Here is a 16758-nt window from a genome sequence, read left to right as displayed (position 1 = left end):
TTAGAATATATGCACTTAATGTGGTGATAAGACATGACAGTATGTAGGCCCTATCTAGTAAATTGAGAATAAAGCACCACCCTGCAGTTTTCTCTGTTTTGTATTTTACCATTTTATTTCTGTGATTGAATATTATGGAAGGCACAGGAAACAATTGACCATGTTTGACCACTTTACTGAATCATTATATCATTATTATTATGTTTGAAATCCACTAACATCGATGTCTTAAGCATAATCACATTTCTGGAAATGTCTCCAAATATGAGCCTGATAATTTATTTAATTCAATTAGATGGTCATTATGACAAAAGCACAGAACTGGAGAATGGAGATGTTAGGAATCAGTGTCTTTATCTCACTTGTTGTTTCAGTTCAATTCAAGCAAGTGCAGCTCAGCATCAAGAGGTAAAAGTCTTCTTTTTGTCTCTTTATGTCTTAATATCAGTATTCATCTTCTGAGAATGTATTCACTCATTGTTCAGCCATTCGTGATAAATAATGAATGAGTGAACAATAAATATCTGTCATTATTTTTGTAATTTAATTCATCTGTTATGTAAATGTATACTCAAAACCTTAAAAAAATTTAATTTCTTTAGAATTGTTCATGTATTTCAGTTCAAGTCAAGTCTCACTTTCCTAATAAACGAATGGGACAGGGTAATTTCACCACAGAAAAATCAAGGTAGGCCTGTGTTTAAACATGTTTCTAATAATTGTAGAGGTAAGTGCAAGCTTACTTCTGTTTTCTCTTATAGTAACAAGATTAAACAATACGTTTACAGTAACACATGTTTGTTACAGGTAAGCATAAATGCATTTTAGCAATCTTTTTTTGTTGCACTTTAAAAAATAAAATTTCAAACCCATAATTATTTAAATTCTTATCCAGTTGTAGTTCTTTTATTTTTATGTATACAGTATTTTTTGAATGTCAGTTATAATAGTTTTTATCCATCCACTTGAAGGTTGCAAGAGAGGTTTCTTTTTTTCACAAAATAATTCCTTTAGTAGTTTAATGTAGGGTGTAAAAAAATATGTTTAAGTAAATTTTTGTTTATATTTACCTTCCGTTTAGTCATTTAGCAGACACTTTTATCCAAAGCGACTTACAAAGAGTTCAGGGAGCAATAAGCTATATGTCATACAGGAGCAATAATGCAATAGGTGCTAATACAAAGTTACTAGTTTCGACAAAAGCTAGACCACTTCCTGTTGAGAGAAAGAAAGAGGGTTAGTGTACTTTACTTTTTTTTGTTATATTAATGTGCTGATCTGATCAGTCTCACTGAATCCCTTATTTTTATGTCTCTTTTATAACTCTTTTACACACATATATATATATATATCCGCTCTACACTCAAACTTTTAAAGGAACGCAATTCACCGCAATGCCATAGGGGAACCATTTTTGTTTCTAAAAAAAACCATTCAGTCAGAGGTTCTTTAAAGAACAATCTCTTTCTTGCCTTTTCATAATCTGAAGAACCTTATTTCGCCAAAAATATCCTTTTGTCAAAAGAAGGTTGTTCAGATGTTGAAGTTTCTTTATGGAACCATTTAGACAAAAAAGGATCTTCTATGGCATCGTGAAGGACCTTTATTTTGTGTATAGGTGTATGATGTAACACATGTACTGTAACAAAGAATTTTGTGGTTGCAACTTAATGCAAAAGAATATTGACATAAATATAAATAAAACAGGTGTAAACACTATTGAACAATGTGACAGAACTGCTTAAAAAATGTCTTGGTTTTTGTTTCAGTTTAAACATCTAGAGCCCAAGATACAGAAAATGTTTTTTCCTGGAATCTCAACCAATAGGACAATCCAACAGGAGTTCGGTTCATTCTCCTGGATAATAGATGATTTAAATAGGACACTATTAAAAAAACTGTTTTGTTTGTCCTTAGCCGAAGCTGTGATTATCTGGATTATTTTCTTTATTGAATTCATTGTCATCTCTCTGGCAGTTTATGGATTGTGCCGTCTGTATAGATCCCGACAAGATGTTCCTATATTTATTGTAAACCTCTTTATTTCTGATATCATACAGATTTGTTTCAGACCTTTCCTAAATCTTTGTACACCCAGTCTCAGACCTGAACTTCTCTGGAGTATTTACATGATCAGTGTGCTGGCTAATATTGGCTTCATGGTCTGTATCTCTCTTGAAAGATATGTGATGATAACATACCCTATTTGGTACCGGTTTCACCATTCCCCTAAGTATTGTTTTCCGCTATGCCTGCTTGTTTGGACAATACCTATGATTGGCGTTTGGATTATGTGGATTCTTGTCTTTAAAAAGTTGTTAGAATATGCTTTTCTTTTTAGTGTCATTCCTTTTTTGATACCTTATCCACTGGTTGTCTTCTGCTTTGTGGGTTCATGGAGGGCACTGTCTCATTCAGTCTCAGTCACCCCTGATGAGAAGAAGAGAATTCTGAGGATTCTGGCTCTTGTACTCTTCAATTACACCGTGTTGTTCCTGCCAAGCATTGTTCAATGCATAATCTTTTCAAAATCCATTGAGCATGTACAAGACAGTCGGTTGGTTTATTTACACGCAGTGCCAGGAATCTTGATGTATTTAAATCCACTTGCTGACTGTTTATTGTATGTTTTTATTAGAAAGGATGCCAACAGCATCCTAAGGTATCTGTGTTGTAAGAAACTGAATGACGATCAGGTGTAGCCAACTGTGTCCTCTCATTATTTGACTAAAGGGGTAACAAAGAAATATGTGTCCAAACGGCAGTATTAAGCAACCAATAGTACTGACATTACTTATTTGAATACTTATTAAACAGACATTATTATTTGTGGAAACAAGGTGAACATACTGTTTTATAAAAGAGTAACAGTATCTTTTGGGGAACAAGCTACAAACATTCACACAAGTACACTTTACAGTACTATACTGGTGGAATCCCTGCTATTATAAAAATGATGAAAAAAATGTTCATTAACAAAAGCTGATTAAATATTTGGTTTAATTTGGTACTGTATTAATGCATAACTGAAAAATAAAATATTCAAGTTGACAACTTTTGGAAGGTTATGGTTGGATGGGGTTCCTTGCCCTGGCCTAAATAAATATTTCCATATAATATTGTAAACATGTGACCCTGGATCACAAAGTCTTAAGTAGCACGGGAACATTTTTAGTAAAAGCCAAAAATACATTGTGAGGGTCAAAATTATAGATTTTTCTTCCAAAAATCATTAGGATATTAAGTAAAGATCATGTTCAAGATATTTGGTCATTTTCAACCCAAAACATATACATTTTTATGAGTGGATGGCCTGCTACAGTGCCTCGGATTAACAACTTCAAAGGCGATTTTCTCAATATTTAGATTTTTTTGCACCCTTTACTTCCAGAGTTTTACACTCTTGTATCTCCACCAGATATTGTCCCATCTTAACAACCCAAATATCAATAAAAAGCTTAACTATTCAGCTTTCAGTTGATGTAAAAATCTCAATTTAAATAAATTTACCCATAAGAAAGTTTTGTTGTCCAGGGTCACATATGATCACTTTCAACATCATTCAACCACGCTGTTCCTAGTTGGCTGAATAACCCTTCCAACACCACCTAAACAGCTACAGTAATTAATTAACACTCTCCAAGAAACATCATTCATATGTAAATCTACTATTTCGTTTTTCCTCCCTCTTCTAGACTGTACTTCTCTACACAATTGTATGAACTTTGCATTTTAGCAATTCTTATGCAATTAACTCCTAAGGATTAATTGTGATCAATTGCATGATTTTGTATAACTTCAAAGCTATTATTTTATTATTTTCCCCACATAAAATACAAAGAAAACTTAATTCACAATAACTTTCCTCTGACGTCAAGGCTTCAGTAGCTACTTATCACCTGCCAACACGATATTCAACTCTAGGGGCGCTCTCACACAGTTGTTTACGCCCGCGGTCTCTATGGAAACCAACCCAACTTTTAGTTGACCTGTAGTTCGTTCGGTGTCTCCAGCTCGTGAAGTTTATAGTCGGTAAGGTATGGCATTTTTCACTTTCCAGACTTCATTTTCTTTTTAAAAACATTTAAAGGGTTCTGCGACTTTATAGCGAAATGCAGACGATAGTAATCGCGGAGGACGGGAAAGCTGAATCTGTAGAGAACGACACGAGTGGAGGAGTTGCGTCCTTCATTCCAGGTAGGCTACATTTCTAAATGCTCTATGCTAACAACTTGCAAAATGTTTTTTCTTAAATTATGTGAATAATAATATTAACAGTAGTCATTTTCTGTACGGTTCAGAGTCTCAAATATCAGCTGCGGACAGGAATAAAGTCATTGCTGATACTATTGAAACCAAAGCGACAGAGAAAACGGATTCAGGTCCCAGGTGATTCATATTCTTTCAAGACAAATAACTATCATGAAGAGCATTCAACACTAAACAATTTGTCTTTAATATTTTAAGAATTAACAAACAGTTTTTAAGGGACCACTGCAAGAAAAATAAACTGTACCAGACACCAAGGTTAAATGACACGCTCTATCTACATTATAAAGGTAATTTCTCATGCAATTTTTATGTTGCAAAATATATTTTTTCATTTAAATTATTTCATAGAAGTTATTTTTAATTCTGGCATGTAGGTTTTTCCTGTATTGAGGGCTTGGAGGAATATACTGGACTGCGTTGCCTGTGGCTGGAATGCAATGGCATTCGGGCGATTGAGAATCTGGAGCATCAGACAGAGCTTCGCTGCCTCTTCCTCCACCAAAATCTCATTCACACGCTGGAAAACCTGGAACCTCTCAGCAAGCTTTGCACCCTCAATGTCTCAAACAATTATATAAAAGTCATTGAGAACATAGGTGTTTCCACATATTCACATATGACAATATGTTTTGTTAACACAACACATTGTTCCTTGTTTTAACATGCTTTATCTCATTATGTTCACCCTCTGCTCTGCTTTTTCAGCATGTTTGTGTGAGCTTTCCACACTGCAGATTTCCCATAATGCACTGGAGAATGTTAGTGACATGAAGGAGCTGTCACGCTGTCCATCCATCAGTGTTCTTGATCTATCTTACAACCGCATCAAAGATCCAGCCCTCATTAACTTTCTAGAGAGAATGCCAGACTTGGTATTTACTGTATATTTCTCCCTCGTATACATAAACAGTCACACTTGTTTCTAGATGTGAACTGAAAACTTGTTTATTTGCCAGCGGGTGCTAAATCTTATGGGTAATGAGGTCGTCAAAAAAATACCAAACTACAGGAAGACTATGATTGTGCGTCTAAAACAGCTGACTTATCTCGATGACCGGCCTGTGTTCCCAAAGGACAGGTAAGCAGCTCAGTATTACTGAATGCGTTCCACAATGTTTGTGTCAGACCTCGCAATGCAACTTGCATTGTCAATTTGGTAATTTTGTTCATCGATCTATGTGCTCACTTATGAGTCTTTTGTTTTTGATTTGCTTTGGAATTTGATCTCAGTCCTAGCATTTATTGTTCCCAGAGCTTGTGCAGAGGCGTGGGCAGCCGGTGGTTTGGAGGGTGAGCGACAGGAGAGGGAACTGTGGGAAACTAGAGAAAGAAGAAAAGTCCAGGAGAGTTTGGATGCAATGACTGCTATGAAAGAGAATGCACTGAAAAGACCGCAAGATCAAGAGGTTTTGGAAAAAGGCAAAAACCCATTTTCTTTACTTATTTACACATACAATTATATTATCTTTTGTTCTTGCTGACATACAGAGTCGTTTTTAAAAAAATTATGATTTACCCACAGGAATCACAGAGCATAAACATTCTGATGATTTGAGCCCTGAAAAGGACATTTCTAAATTACCATCAGAAATTGCAGTTTCAGAGAGTGACACATCAAAATTAGTGAAGCAACAAGCTGATCCACCCGCATCAGAGATGGACCATATTTTCAGGTTAACAGCTGATGAGGAGCATGTTATCCAAACAACACATGATCACAATCCTTCTGGCCAATTAAAGCCAGAAAGAAAACAGACTAACTTTTCGGCTTCAGAACAGGTTCTCCAACCTTCATTTGACCAGGGCCAGATTGACCAATCAGTAACATTGGAATCGAACACAAAAGAGGAGAGAAAGTCAACTTTTTATTCATTGCAATGTAACAGTTCAGTTTCACAACAATTCAGTGGTCCACTTGTCACGGAACTGATATCCGAGGATGACATAGAGACCATCACTCTGTCAGATGAAGCATCTTTGACAATTGATGTGAGTGCTTACGTAATACCAACATCATATCAATGTTGCATCACAAACAAACAATTCACCTGTTAACTTGTTAACATTAGTTAAAGGGATAGTTCACAGTTTTTCTAAATATCTTCATAAGTCTCACAGCTGAAATGACATGTGCGTGAGTAAATGATGACAGAATTAAAATTATGTGGTGAACAAGCCCTTTAATTGCCAAATTAACTAATATGAACACAAAATAAACTGTTTTTTTATTAGCTCACAGTAATAAAGATCAACAAATGCTTCAAAATATTTTAATTCATGTTATATAATGTGACCAGTAAAACATTATTGTAAAGTGTTTCCTCAAATGTCATCACTTGTCTCTCTAGGATCTTCCAGATCTGGAAGATATAGAAAATATGTTGATGTTCCCAAAGACAGGTACACAGGTAAGAAAGTATTCGTTTATTAGAGCATTTGAACATTTATAGAATAGATGGATAGATCTTTTAGCTGTATGATCTAATAAAACTAATTGATCCTTTTTTCAGAGTGTGCTCCATCCAATGATTGAAGTAATCTCTGGTGATGAGACAGAATCAGAAGCTATTACAAATGTGTATCAGCAGTCTCAGTCAGAAGCAGTAGCCACCGACCAACCCTATATGCTTTTTAATGTCTCCACTAAGAGAACATCAGTCAAGCAGCAGAGCCCTGTCTTCACCAGTCAGAGAACCGCCATAAAACCAGAGGATGAGGATGTTCTCCAAAAAGCAAAAGAAAACAAAATGTCTGTCCTGATTGAGGAACTAGATTGAGTCTGAACTAATGGACGAACAATATTTTGATTCTTTGGGGCCAGTGTTGCCAATTCGTTTATGTGGTGAAGACCAATTTTTATCAAAATGTGTTTAGGGCATAACTGGCTAGCTTGAGCTAACCTTGAGCAAAACTACATTTTGTGTAAACTCTACCTTTTAAAATAAAATAAAATTGATCAAAGTTCTTATTGTATATAACCATTTACATTTTATTGTAGATATTTAAGTGTATTTTGTAAACTGCACCTACTTTGCTCAATATTCCACAAATCAAAAACAAACTAACAGGGTTCTACATTTACCAAACACACATAAACAAAACCCCTGAAATGAAAGTTTTGTGGTCTTCTGCCACAAACTTCAAACATGTAACAATGTACAAAAGTAAATTTGATACAATATAATAATAATTTTTTAAAATTACATATATACTAATAGTTTCGTAAGACAGGTCACATGTTTTTCTCCAGCAAGCACATACAATGATAACATACCAACAAGATTACACAAAGAAAGAAAGAAATTGAGAGTCATATTTGACTGCACTTTCAGTAGGCAATGGCATCAGTCCACTAAAAGAGACACTCTACATCCGAAGCAGGAGAAGAGAGAAACATGTTATTAGCAGCTCTGTGCTGCCTGAGTGTTTGAAAGAATGAGCAAGTCCGATGAGGGTTTCTTGATTGGTTTGACCAGTACTGGGAAGATCCTGAGGAGTGGTTGCAATGACAACCTCGGTACGTCTGGCACATATGTCATAAAGGTTCCCAGCAAATGTTGTTTTCCGGGACTCTGCCCTCAAAGATTCCCAAATCTCTGCTGCATCACCACGGCAACCTGTCAGCACATCACTCACACACACCTGGAAGGCATCCCAGGATCTGCAGATGTACCGAGGTTAAAAGTGCAATGTGTGGGGGTAAAAATATTGTAGTTTTAGTTATTTTTTTAGGGCCAAAATGTAAAAATGTCCCAACAAATATAATGAAAGATGTTAAAAAGACCTAAGAGGACATATCAGGTATTGTGTTCAGGTTTTTAATTTAAAAAAGTATTCTCTAACTACATTGACATTCACTTCTATTATATGGACACAAAACCAATGCAAGTGAATGAGGACTAGTTAACAACATTCTTCTATTTTCTTTTGTGTTTTGCTGAAGAAAGAAAGTTTTTTTTAAATGGTTTGAAATGACAAGAAGGTGAGTAAGGTTTATTTTTTGGTGAACTATCACTTTAAGGTTGCTAAGCTAAATAATGTTGTACTTTAAAAGCAGTCATGTCCGAGGTTTAGTGTAAGCTTTAAAGGTGTAATATTCTCACCAGTAATTTTTGACCGTGTGGGGAATTTTTCTTTGGTAACCATAAATTATGTGTAAATGCAGAAAGGTTTTGTGTGGGCCAGGTTTGGAGGGAGAGGGTTAGGGGATACAATATTCAGTTCATACAGTATAAACATTTTATATCTATGAAAAGTCCCTTTAAAACTGAACACGTGCGTGTGTCTCACTTGCAGATAGAGTTGATGTCCTGTGGGTTGTCAGTCTTGGAGCTCACACTGTCACCCAGAGAGACCAGACAATCAGCAAAGCCCCTGTATACAGCACTACATGGAGGCATTACTGCTGCACTCAGAACAGTGGAACAGAAACCTGAGGAACAGTTTAAAAACAGAGCTCAAATCAAATGTATAATATATATATATATATACGTATAGTTATATATACAGTATGTACTGTATATAAAAAACAGAGCTATTTTGAAGCTAAGAGTTTGTGTATGTGTGTGCTATACACTTTGTTTCAAAATAGCATTTTTTTCTGATCTATAGTCAATTTTCACAAGAAACTGCAACAATGTTTCATCTACATGTATATGGTAGGAAGTGTTACGTTTACATGTTTATATCTGTCTGCTTCTCTTTACTGTTAGATGTTGCTAGACATCACATGGGTAAATCGCTTTGGACAGAAGCGTCTGCTAAATGACAATGTAAATGTTAATCCCGGGATAAGAGCCAGAGGTAAAACCACATTTAATCTCTACACAACAGCTCGTAAATAAAAATCTTCTCGAAAAATAACAATTCTTTTTTGCTTATATATTAAGTTGATCAGAAATATTAGCTACGCTGTCAACACAGGAACAAAATTATAATTATTTTGTAATGTTGAATTGTCTATGCATCTTACTTTTAACCTTCAAGAATGTGTCTATTAATTCATAGATTATTCATAAATTGAGACGTAAATTCAAAGAGACATTCATTTTCTTTATAAAAACATATATATTTTCAAATTATTACACTAAATATTATGCTGGATTTACTTAATATAGTGCATACTTTTTGCAACCCTCTTTTTAAGTAACATTAAACTATTAACTGTTTTAATTGTTTACCAATAAAATAAGGCTTGTGTGATGCCTGCAACATCATATTTTAAACATTTAACAAACATTTTAAGACAATCTACTTAAGTGTAGAAGAATAAATATAAAAAATTAATAATTTTATGTTAAATTGCAGTAAATCATTTTTTATAATTTGGGAAATGTATGTCATTACATTCAAAGACATGTAGACACTTAAAAGCAAATGCTTGAAGATAAAATAGACTTTTACTCACTGAGGCAGAATGAAATGAACAGCAGTAGATACATTCCGTTGAACAGACAGAATTTTGAAGTGAAGACCACACACACCAGAGCAGCAGCTTGATGTTTACACACTTAAACAAAATAAAAAAAATCTAAACATTCTCGAGGTGTCCCATCAACTTAAATTGTTGAGTCTGATAGATAAAAGGGTTTTGTAACCACTGATTATTTGAGTGGGATTAAAGATAATTTCTGATTGCACATTGTATAATAAGAGAGGAGAAGAAGAACATACCTCCTATGGTGTGTCTGTTTGGCTTAGAATACTGCTTGTGACTCTCTCTCTCTCTCTCTCTCTCACACACACACACACACACACACACACACACATACACACACACAGAGAGAGAGAGAGATCCAAAACAGATGGGAAAATCCCAGAAGGACTGGCATTTTAATTCCAACATGGTACTAAATATAACACAGTGGGCAACCCTTTGTTTGATTGACAGGCTTGGATTATGCCATTGCGTAAATCTAAAGGGAGAAGAGAATAAAGATGGATTAGACACTCTTATATAACGCCATTAATATCAACTACTCTCATTTTTTTCTGACCCTGCACCTGTCATTCTGTTCATCGTTTTCATGTCTCAGTATTTTCGCAAATATTTTTATACTAACAAAAGTGAGCATACAAATCTACTCAATACAATTGCATTTTTAAGTAACTTTTTGACACAAACATAACTATGTATTTTTAAAACTTCCAAGCATCCAAGGGTGACCTCAGAAAGATGGCTGATAAAATGCTAACAGTCGTTTTTTTTACAAAGGCACGTTTATTTTGCTTTTATTCTATTCTTTTATGTATTCTTTGATATACATTTTAATATAAAAATAAATTATGCATACATTTATAAATAAATGACCTAAGCTTTTGAACGGCGTCTTTGCCTGTTTTTCTAACAACCGTTAGGTGGCAGTAAAGTTGAACAAAAACGCTAGCGTGACGCTAAAGCAGACAGTATACGGAAGTGACGCAGTTTGTGTGGATGTGGGGCTGTCATGGATGAAGTTGGATCACCTGCGCTTCGCCGTGGTGGTTCAGCGGGGCTCTCTGCAGTGCAGTCCGACACAATAGAGTCCCTGACCGAGCTGGATGACCTGGAGCGAGTGTATGCGCAGCTATGTGCCGAAGACGTGAGTTTTTATTTGTGAATTTAAGCTGTTAATTCTTCCGATGAGGTGTGTGCCTCCTCAACACCATCAGATTTATGAAGTCTCAAGAAATGACTGATAACGCGACCTGTAAGTTTGTTGTTTTGATAAATGTATGAATCTGTCTGTGTACTAGTGTGCGCAACTAATTGTTATGGCACGTATGATTTGCATTTCCAGGCGGAAGTGCAGGTGAAGTTGGACGCCCTTGTGGGACAACAGAGCAACATAGAAACAAAGATGCTTGACCTGCAGAGGATGGGGTAAGCGTAACTGTTACATGACTCAAGCTAACCTGTGCTGTAAAACTAAAAGAATGAGACACTGATCTCTGGTGTTCCTGTCATTAGCATTGTTGTTATTGTGCCTTCTCTATAGACCCAATCTGCAGCTGATCGAGGGGGATGCTGTGCAGCTCTCTGGCATGATCAACTTCACCTGCAGCTTGGCAGAGAATGTCAGCAGTAAAGTCAGACAGCTGGACCTCACCAAGGTGCCCAACATACACAAACTTTATGTACCAAAGAGATTTTCAATCAAGTTTTACACCCAAGTTATGCGACTTGTTACAGAAAAGGCTGTATCAAGCTATCCAGCGAGCAGATGACATTCTTGACCTGAAGTTCTGCACTGATGGTGTTCAGACTGCCATGCGAAACCAAGACTATGAACAGGCTGCAGCCCACATTCACCGCTATCTTTCACTCGACCAATCAGTGATCGAGCTCAGCAGGCAGGGAGGAGAGGGTGAGTTTATTGGAACTTTGTTTTTGATGATCTGAAAACCAATCATCCAGAAAATATTAGTAATTTAACAGCGTACAAAGACGCTTCACTAAATCACTCACTGAAACGTAGATCTATGGCAGTTTTGACCACAATTTTGTAACTATATTATCAAACAAATGTTAATATTGTAATAACTATTTGCATTGTCCATTTGTAAATTCTGCTAATTAACTGCTTTATGCATAAATAGTACTTTGACCGTATCCGTATCATCTGTGTTTTTTTCGTACAAATGCGACTTTAACATATTTACAGACTCAGACACAAGGCACAGTATTATAAGACTATTTGTATATTATATTTTGAGCAGGCAGTGCAGTGGAGGCCAGCCTTGCATTGCTTCAAGAAGCAGAGCACAGTCTAAAGGCTCTGGTTACCAAGCGACTCGAGGAGGCAGTTGCAACAAGTGATGTACCCCAGGTGGAACGCTTTTTTAAGATTCTTCCTTTACTGGGACTCCATGAACAAGGACTTGCACAGTTTGCTCAATATCTTTGCAGTCAGGTATGTAAATGAATGTCCACCCTACACCCCAGTCAGATCTTTTAAGAATGCATTCCTTTGGCTATAGGACTCTAATGTATTTCGTATGCATCTCTTTCAGTTAGCAAGTAAGGCAGAGGAAAACTTAGGCTTGGCTGTTGGCTCTGACGTTGGCGAGCGTAGGGCGCCGGTAATTTTTGCTGACACACTTACACTGCTGCTTGAAGGTAAGAGCAAACAGATGCGTACACTTTGCTGTTAAGCTTGAAAAAAAGGTACCACATTTAAGCAAAAATAAATTGACCAAACGTAATCTGTATGTGTGTAGGTATTGCACGTATTGTCGAAACCCACCAACCCATAGTGGAAACGTACTATGGACCAGGCAGACTGTACACACTCCTTGCACACCTTCAAAAAGAGTGTGATAAACAGGCACAGAAAATAGTGGACAAATTCATTCAACAGAGAGATTATTACAATAAGGTATGTGTAGCAGTGTTTATATACTGTTTGTAAAGCGGATGTAACACACAGTTTCTGCCAATCTCATATTACTCTTGAGTACCTGTAGAATGGTAATGCATGGGAGTCAATGGGGGTGAGATCTATTTTGCTTCCTTTGTGTTTAGCAGAACAAAGACATTTATACAGCTTTTGAAAAACCTCAGGATAAATCAATGATGACACAATTTTCATTTTGGGGTGAACTATCCCTTTAAGCATGAAAAGCCAGCATGTTTACATTTTAAAGAAGTCAGAATGCATGAAACACTGTTCAATCCCCCCTTTAAGACACAATATTTGCACCCATAAAAAAAGTGCTTCTGTCTGTTTATACATATTTATTTTGCAATAGTTTCAGGTTGTCCAGAGCAGCATGATGAGGGGCATGACTACAGAAAAGATTGAACCCAGGTTTGATCCAAGTTGTAATCTTATATCATAATAATTATTTTAGTATCTTTTGAATTTTGGGTTTCAGTTTTTGTCATTGTATGCATGTCTATCTAGAGATCTGGATCCTGTGTTATGTGAGGTCACATTAATGAATTCGAGAGCAGAGCTATACTTCAGATTTTTGAGGCGTCGTATCATGGCTGACTTTGAGGTTGCAGATGCAATGGTAGATGAAGCAGTCATTCAAGGTAACCAATAAATTTATCTCTGGAAATGTGTGTTAGTGTAAGTACAATAAAATAAACACAAATGTCAGAGGTGTGGCATAACGATTGTAGCTCCATAATTTATCATGTAAATATTTTATCATATATTAATATATAATATACAATTATTTGCTATCATTTGTTTTGGTTTGTTTTAAGAGCATCAGCAGAGTTTAGAACAGTTACTGAAGGATTGCCAGCTGAGCCGCACTATGCAGGAGCTGATTGGCTATTACATACCAATGGAGGAATATTACATGAGAGAGTCTGTAAACAAGGTGCAACACAATACACACAATCAATGTCTTTTTTGGATGTAAATTCAATTTGAGCATTTACTTCTGTTCTTTATATGCACATACATTCTCAGAATCTATGAACTAATAGGCTTATGACTTTACAGGCAGTTACCATGGACACAGCTGAAGTCGGTCAGCTGAGCTCCAGCATGGTGGACGATGTCTTTTACATTGTGAAGAAATGTATCAGCAGAGCACTAACCAGCAATAGTTCGGACTGTGTGTGTGCTATGATAAATCATGCAGCTAGCGTTCTGGAGACAGACTTCAGGTATATTCACATATTGAATTACTTGGTGTTATTTACATGTGAAGTCGATGTTGTACTTGAAGATAATGTCAACATTAATTGTCAGTTGCTTAACATCTAATCCACTACGCTACCTTTTTCCAAACTTGCATCTTGAAACCTCTCTTTCTGTGTGTGAAGAGAGGTGTTGTTGTGCAAGCTGCGAGCTGGATATCCAGTCAGTGCTCTGCAGGACCTGCAGCGTGGAGTCAGCAGTGCCGTCAGTCTGATGCAGAGTAGCCTGCAGCAAGGCAAGATAACGAACCTCACACAGACACTCGGCATCGAGAGCCAAGAGCAAGCAAAGAACGCCTACTTGGTCAGTAGCATCATGTACTACTCCACTCTCTCAGCCTAGTCTTTCTCACCAAACTCATACACTCACTCTGTGTTTGGGAATAATAATGATATATTTGGTATTAAGGTAACTCTGAATAATGTGGAAGTCTGCAGTGAGAATATAAGCACCCTGAAAAAGAATCTAGAGGTGAGTGTCTGATGAACTTGATCAGGTTTGTGTGCTAACTAAAATCTTGCCAATTTTCAAGTTAAGAAACTGTCTTCAGATGAGGTTACACAAGGGATATGATTTTTCACTTTAATATCTTGCATGGCTAAGTATTTGTGGAAAGAGCATGTAAGTCTTTAAGACTGCACTTGTCCATCCGTATAATTGAATTACAGAAACATTTTTAGTCGTATGAGTGAATTATATCCCCTTGAATACAGGATACTGGTCAATAACATATAAAAGGTTTTGCATAAATCCCTACACTACCGCATCACACTTGAAGATGACATTTAACTTGAACAATTTCTCAATACCTTTTTTCCTTTTTAACCCAGAGTGATTGTGCAAAGTTGTTCAGTCAGGGGGCAGGCTCTGAGCATGCTAAGGCTAAGATAGACAGCTGTCTGTCTGATTTGGTTAACACCTCAAACAGGTTTAAAGACCTCCTGCAGGTAAGTGAGAATTGGTTTTAATGTGTGTCAAATCCTTTGGTTTAAATGGTAGTAGTGTTTATCTTAATGCCGTGTGTTGTACAGGAGGGTCTCCAGGAACTTAATAACACAGCTATCAGACCACAAGTAAAACCCTGGATCAGCAACTTCCTGTCAGTCTCACACAATATCGAAGAGGTTAGCGCTCAAGATAAGAGTTGTGATTGATACATTTCATTGTTACATTTTGTATTCCTATGAACTATTTAAATCAGGAAATTTTACATTAAAGTCATGCAATCTCTTTATATTTTTTAGGAAGAGTTTAGCGATTATGAGGCTAATGATCCTTGGGTTCAGCAACTCATTGTACAGCTGGAGCAGCTCATGGCTGAGTTTAAGGTATAATCATTTTCTATCAATTCCACACACACACACGTATTCCACTTCAGATGACATAAATGATGCTGGTTCAAAATAACGTCCTGTTTTTGTTTTTTAACATTACGCAAACTTTAAACAGATTACAACCACATCACAACATTAAACAAATATATTGTCGCTGTCCATTCGAAACCTTTTCGTTTTTTCAGGAAATGGAAAAACACTGTCCCTTTTAAATGATTAAATATGTTGTCAAAGTTGACAACCACTTTTTAATGCCTTTTATTGAGTAGATATTTGCATAACCCAGAGACAAACATACAGGGTGGCTAATAATAATAATAATTTATGCCAAAAAATGTAAATCACAAAATGTGTTTACACTTTGCAAAGTGGTCAATATAAAAGCATTCAGAATATTTTCTTTTTTGTAGGTGGGCCTGTCACCGGTCATCTATGATACTCTATCTAGCCTGATGACAAGTCTAATAGCCATGGAGATGGAAAAGACAGTTTTCAAATGCACCTTCAGTAGGGTGAGATGCACAATTGACACCTCACGGTTACACAGAATCAATATTTGTGTCAGGTTACAAACATTTTGATTGTCCTCTGTATTCTGGGTTTTAGCTTGGCGGATTGCAGTTTGATAAGGAATTGCGCTCTTTGGTTGCCTACCTTTCTTCTGTCACCTCTTGGACCATTAGGGATAAATTTGCGCGATTGACACAAATGGCAACTATTCTTAACCTAGAGAGGGTATGTGGAAAATCCTGAAAGGCTGTTTAAAATTGAAACATTTATACTATAAGAACCGCATCACAGATGACGTGGGTCTTTGATCTTGTGTTCATTGATGTTGTTCTTTTTTTTAAGGTGTCTGAGATTTTGGATTATTGGGGGCCCAATTCGGGGCCTTTGACTTGGCGCCTGACCCCAGCTGAGGTTCGACAAGTCCTGGCACTGAGGGTTGATTTTCGCAGCGAGGACATTAAAAGATTACGACTCTAACAAACACACTTTAAAACTTCATGAGTAGTTTTTATGCATACAAAATGGGTTTTTGGAAACTTCAATCAAGGTGTTATCTCTGAACATTTGTAAACATGAAGATTTGTCCAGTTTTGTTATACATGTATAAAATAAATGTATTACATCAAGTAGAATTTATGTGTCTGACCTTCAGCAATTTCACATTCAAAGAACTTATTTCAGCTCAAGGTGAATAGCTTGTCTACTAAAGTAATTGTTGGTCGAAATGTTGATAGGAACTTATAATAGATTCATTTTGACAGTTAAATTGTCTCAAGCCAAGATGATACGAAACTCCATTAAAACTTTTTTGCATACATAAGTATTATTATTTAGCATTTCTCACTGTACCAAAATAAAGACCCACAACTTAACATCAAAATCTGTTTACTTCCATCCATTCACCTTTTCTAAATGCAGTTACCTGTAAGGAATCAGATCTGATCTTAGCACTTGGATATTGAAAACAAAACCAAAGCAGTTGCTCACACACGTACATGAAT

The 16758-nt window shown here is 36.3% G+C and overlaps 3 protein-coding genes across 3 annotated transcripts; 2 read left to right on the top strand and 1 right to left on the bottom strand.

Moving 5' to 3' along the window:
- Positions 1-4112: 4112 nt before the first annotated feature.
- dnaaf1 (dynein axonemal assembly factor 1) lies at positions 4113-7049 on the top strand (the record flags this gene model as incomplete). The annotated part of the gene is made up of 10 exons (XM_079469258.1): positions 4113-4197; positions 4302-4389; positions 4468-4559; positions 4647-4868; positions 4978-5144; positions 5229-5350; positions 5525-5691; positions 5795-6261; positions 6621-6680; positions 6783-7049. The coding sequence occupies 10 exons, from the start codon at positions 4113-4115 to the stop codon at positions 7047-7049; spliced, it is 1737 nt and encodes a 578-aa protein (XP_079325384.1).
- nrn1lb (neuritin 1-like b) lies at positions 6117-10092 on the bottom strand. Its single transcript, XM_079467811.1, has 4 exons — positions 9946-10092; positions 9680-9781; positions 8563-8704; positions 6117-7933 (listed from the first exon to the last, which is right to left on the bottom strand). Exons 2-4 carry the CDS (start codon positions 9711-9713, stop codon positions 7639-7641), a joined length of 471 nt encoding a protein of 156 aa, XP_079323937.1. The 5' UTR covers positions 9714-9781; positions 9946-10092; the 3' UTR covers positions 6117-7638.
- A 584-nt stretch (positions 10093-10676) lies between these two features.
- Positions 10677-16627, top strand: cog4 (component of oligomeric golgi complex 4). Its single transcript, XM_079454665.1, has 19 exons — positions 10677-10853; positions 11052-11134; positions 11250-11364; positions 11444-11618; positions 11971-12164; positions 12265-12370; positions 12472-12629; positions 13003-13061; positions 13158-13291; positions 13469-13587; positions 13713-13879; positions 14039-14216; positions 14322-14384; positions 14744-14860; positions 14945-15037; positions 15158-15241; positions 15658-15759; positions 15854-15982; positions 16100-16627. Exons 1-19 carry the CDS (start codon positions 10719-10721, stop codon positions 16232-16234), a joined length of 2346 nt encoding a protein of 781 aa, XP_079310791.1. The 5' UTR covers positions 10677-10718; the 3' UTR covers positions 16235-16627.
- Positions 16628-16758: the final 131 nt, after the last annotated feature.

This window comes from Barbatula barbatula (assembly GCF_947034865.1).
Source record: "Barbatula barbatula genome assembly, chromosome: 1".
Classification (NCBI taxonomy): Eukaryota; Metazoa; Chordata; class Actinopteri; order Cypriniformes; family Nemacheilidae; genus Barbatula; species Barbatula barbatula.
The sequence above is the reverse complement of the archived record's forward strand: the minus strand, read 5'-3'. Positions and strand labels throughout refer to the sequence as shown.

Coding starts and splice junctions, on each gene's coding strand:
- nrn1lb (XM_079467811.1), bottom strand. CDS start 9,713: ATGTATCTACTGCTGTTCATTTCATTCTGCCTCA. Junction 8,705..9,679: donor GTTCATTTCATTCTGCCTCA/GTGAGTAAAAGT, acceptor ACTGTTCCTCAG/GTTTCTGTTCCACTGTTCTG. Junction 7,934..8,562: donor GACATCAACTCTATCTGCAA/GTGAGACACACG, acceptor GTACATCTGCAG/ATCCTGGGATGCCTTCCAGG.
- cog4 (XM_079454665.1), top strand. CDS start 10,719: ATGGATGAAGTTGGATCACCTGCGCTTCGCCGTGGTGGTTCAGCGGGG. Junction 12,630..13,002: donor AGAGAGATTATTACAATAAG/GTATGTGTAGCA, acceptor ATTTTGCAATAG/TTTCAGGTTGTCCAGAGCAG. Junction 14,861..14,944: donor GGTTTAAAGACCTCCTGCAG/GTAAGTGAGAAT, acceptor TGTGTTGTACAG/GAGGGTCTCCAGGAACTTAA.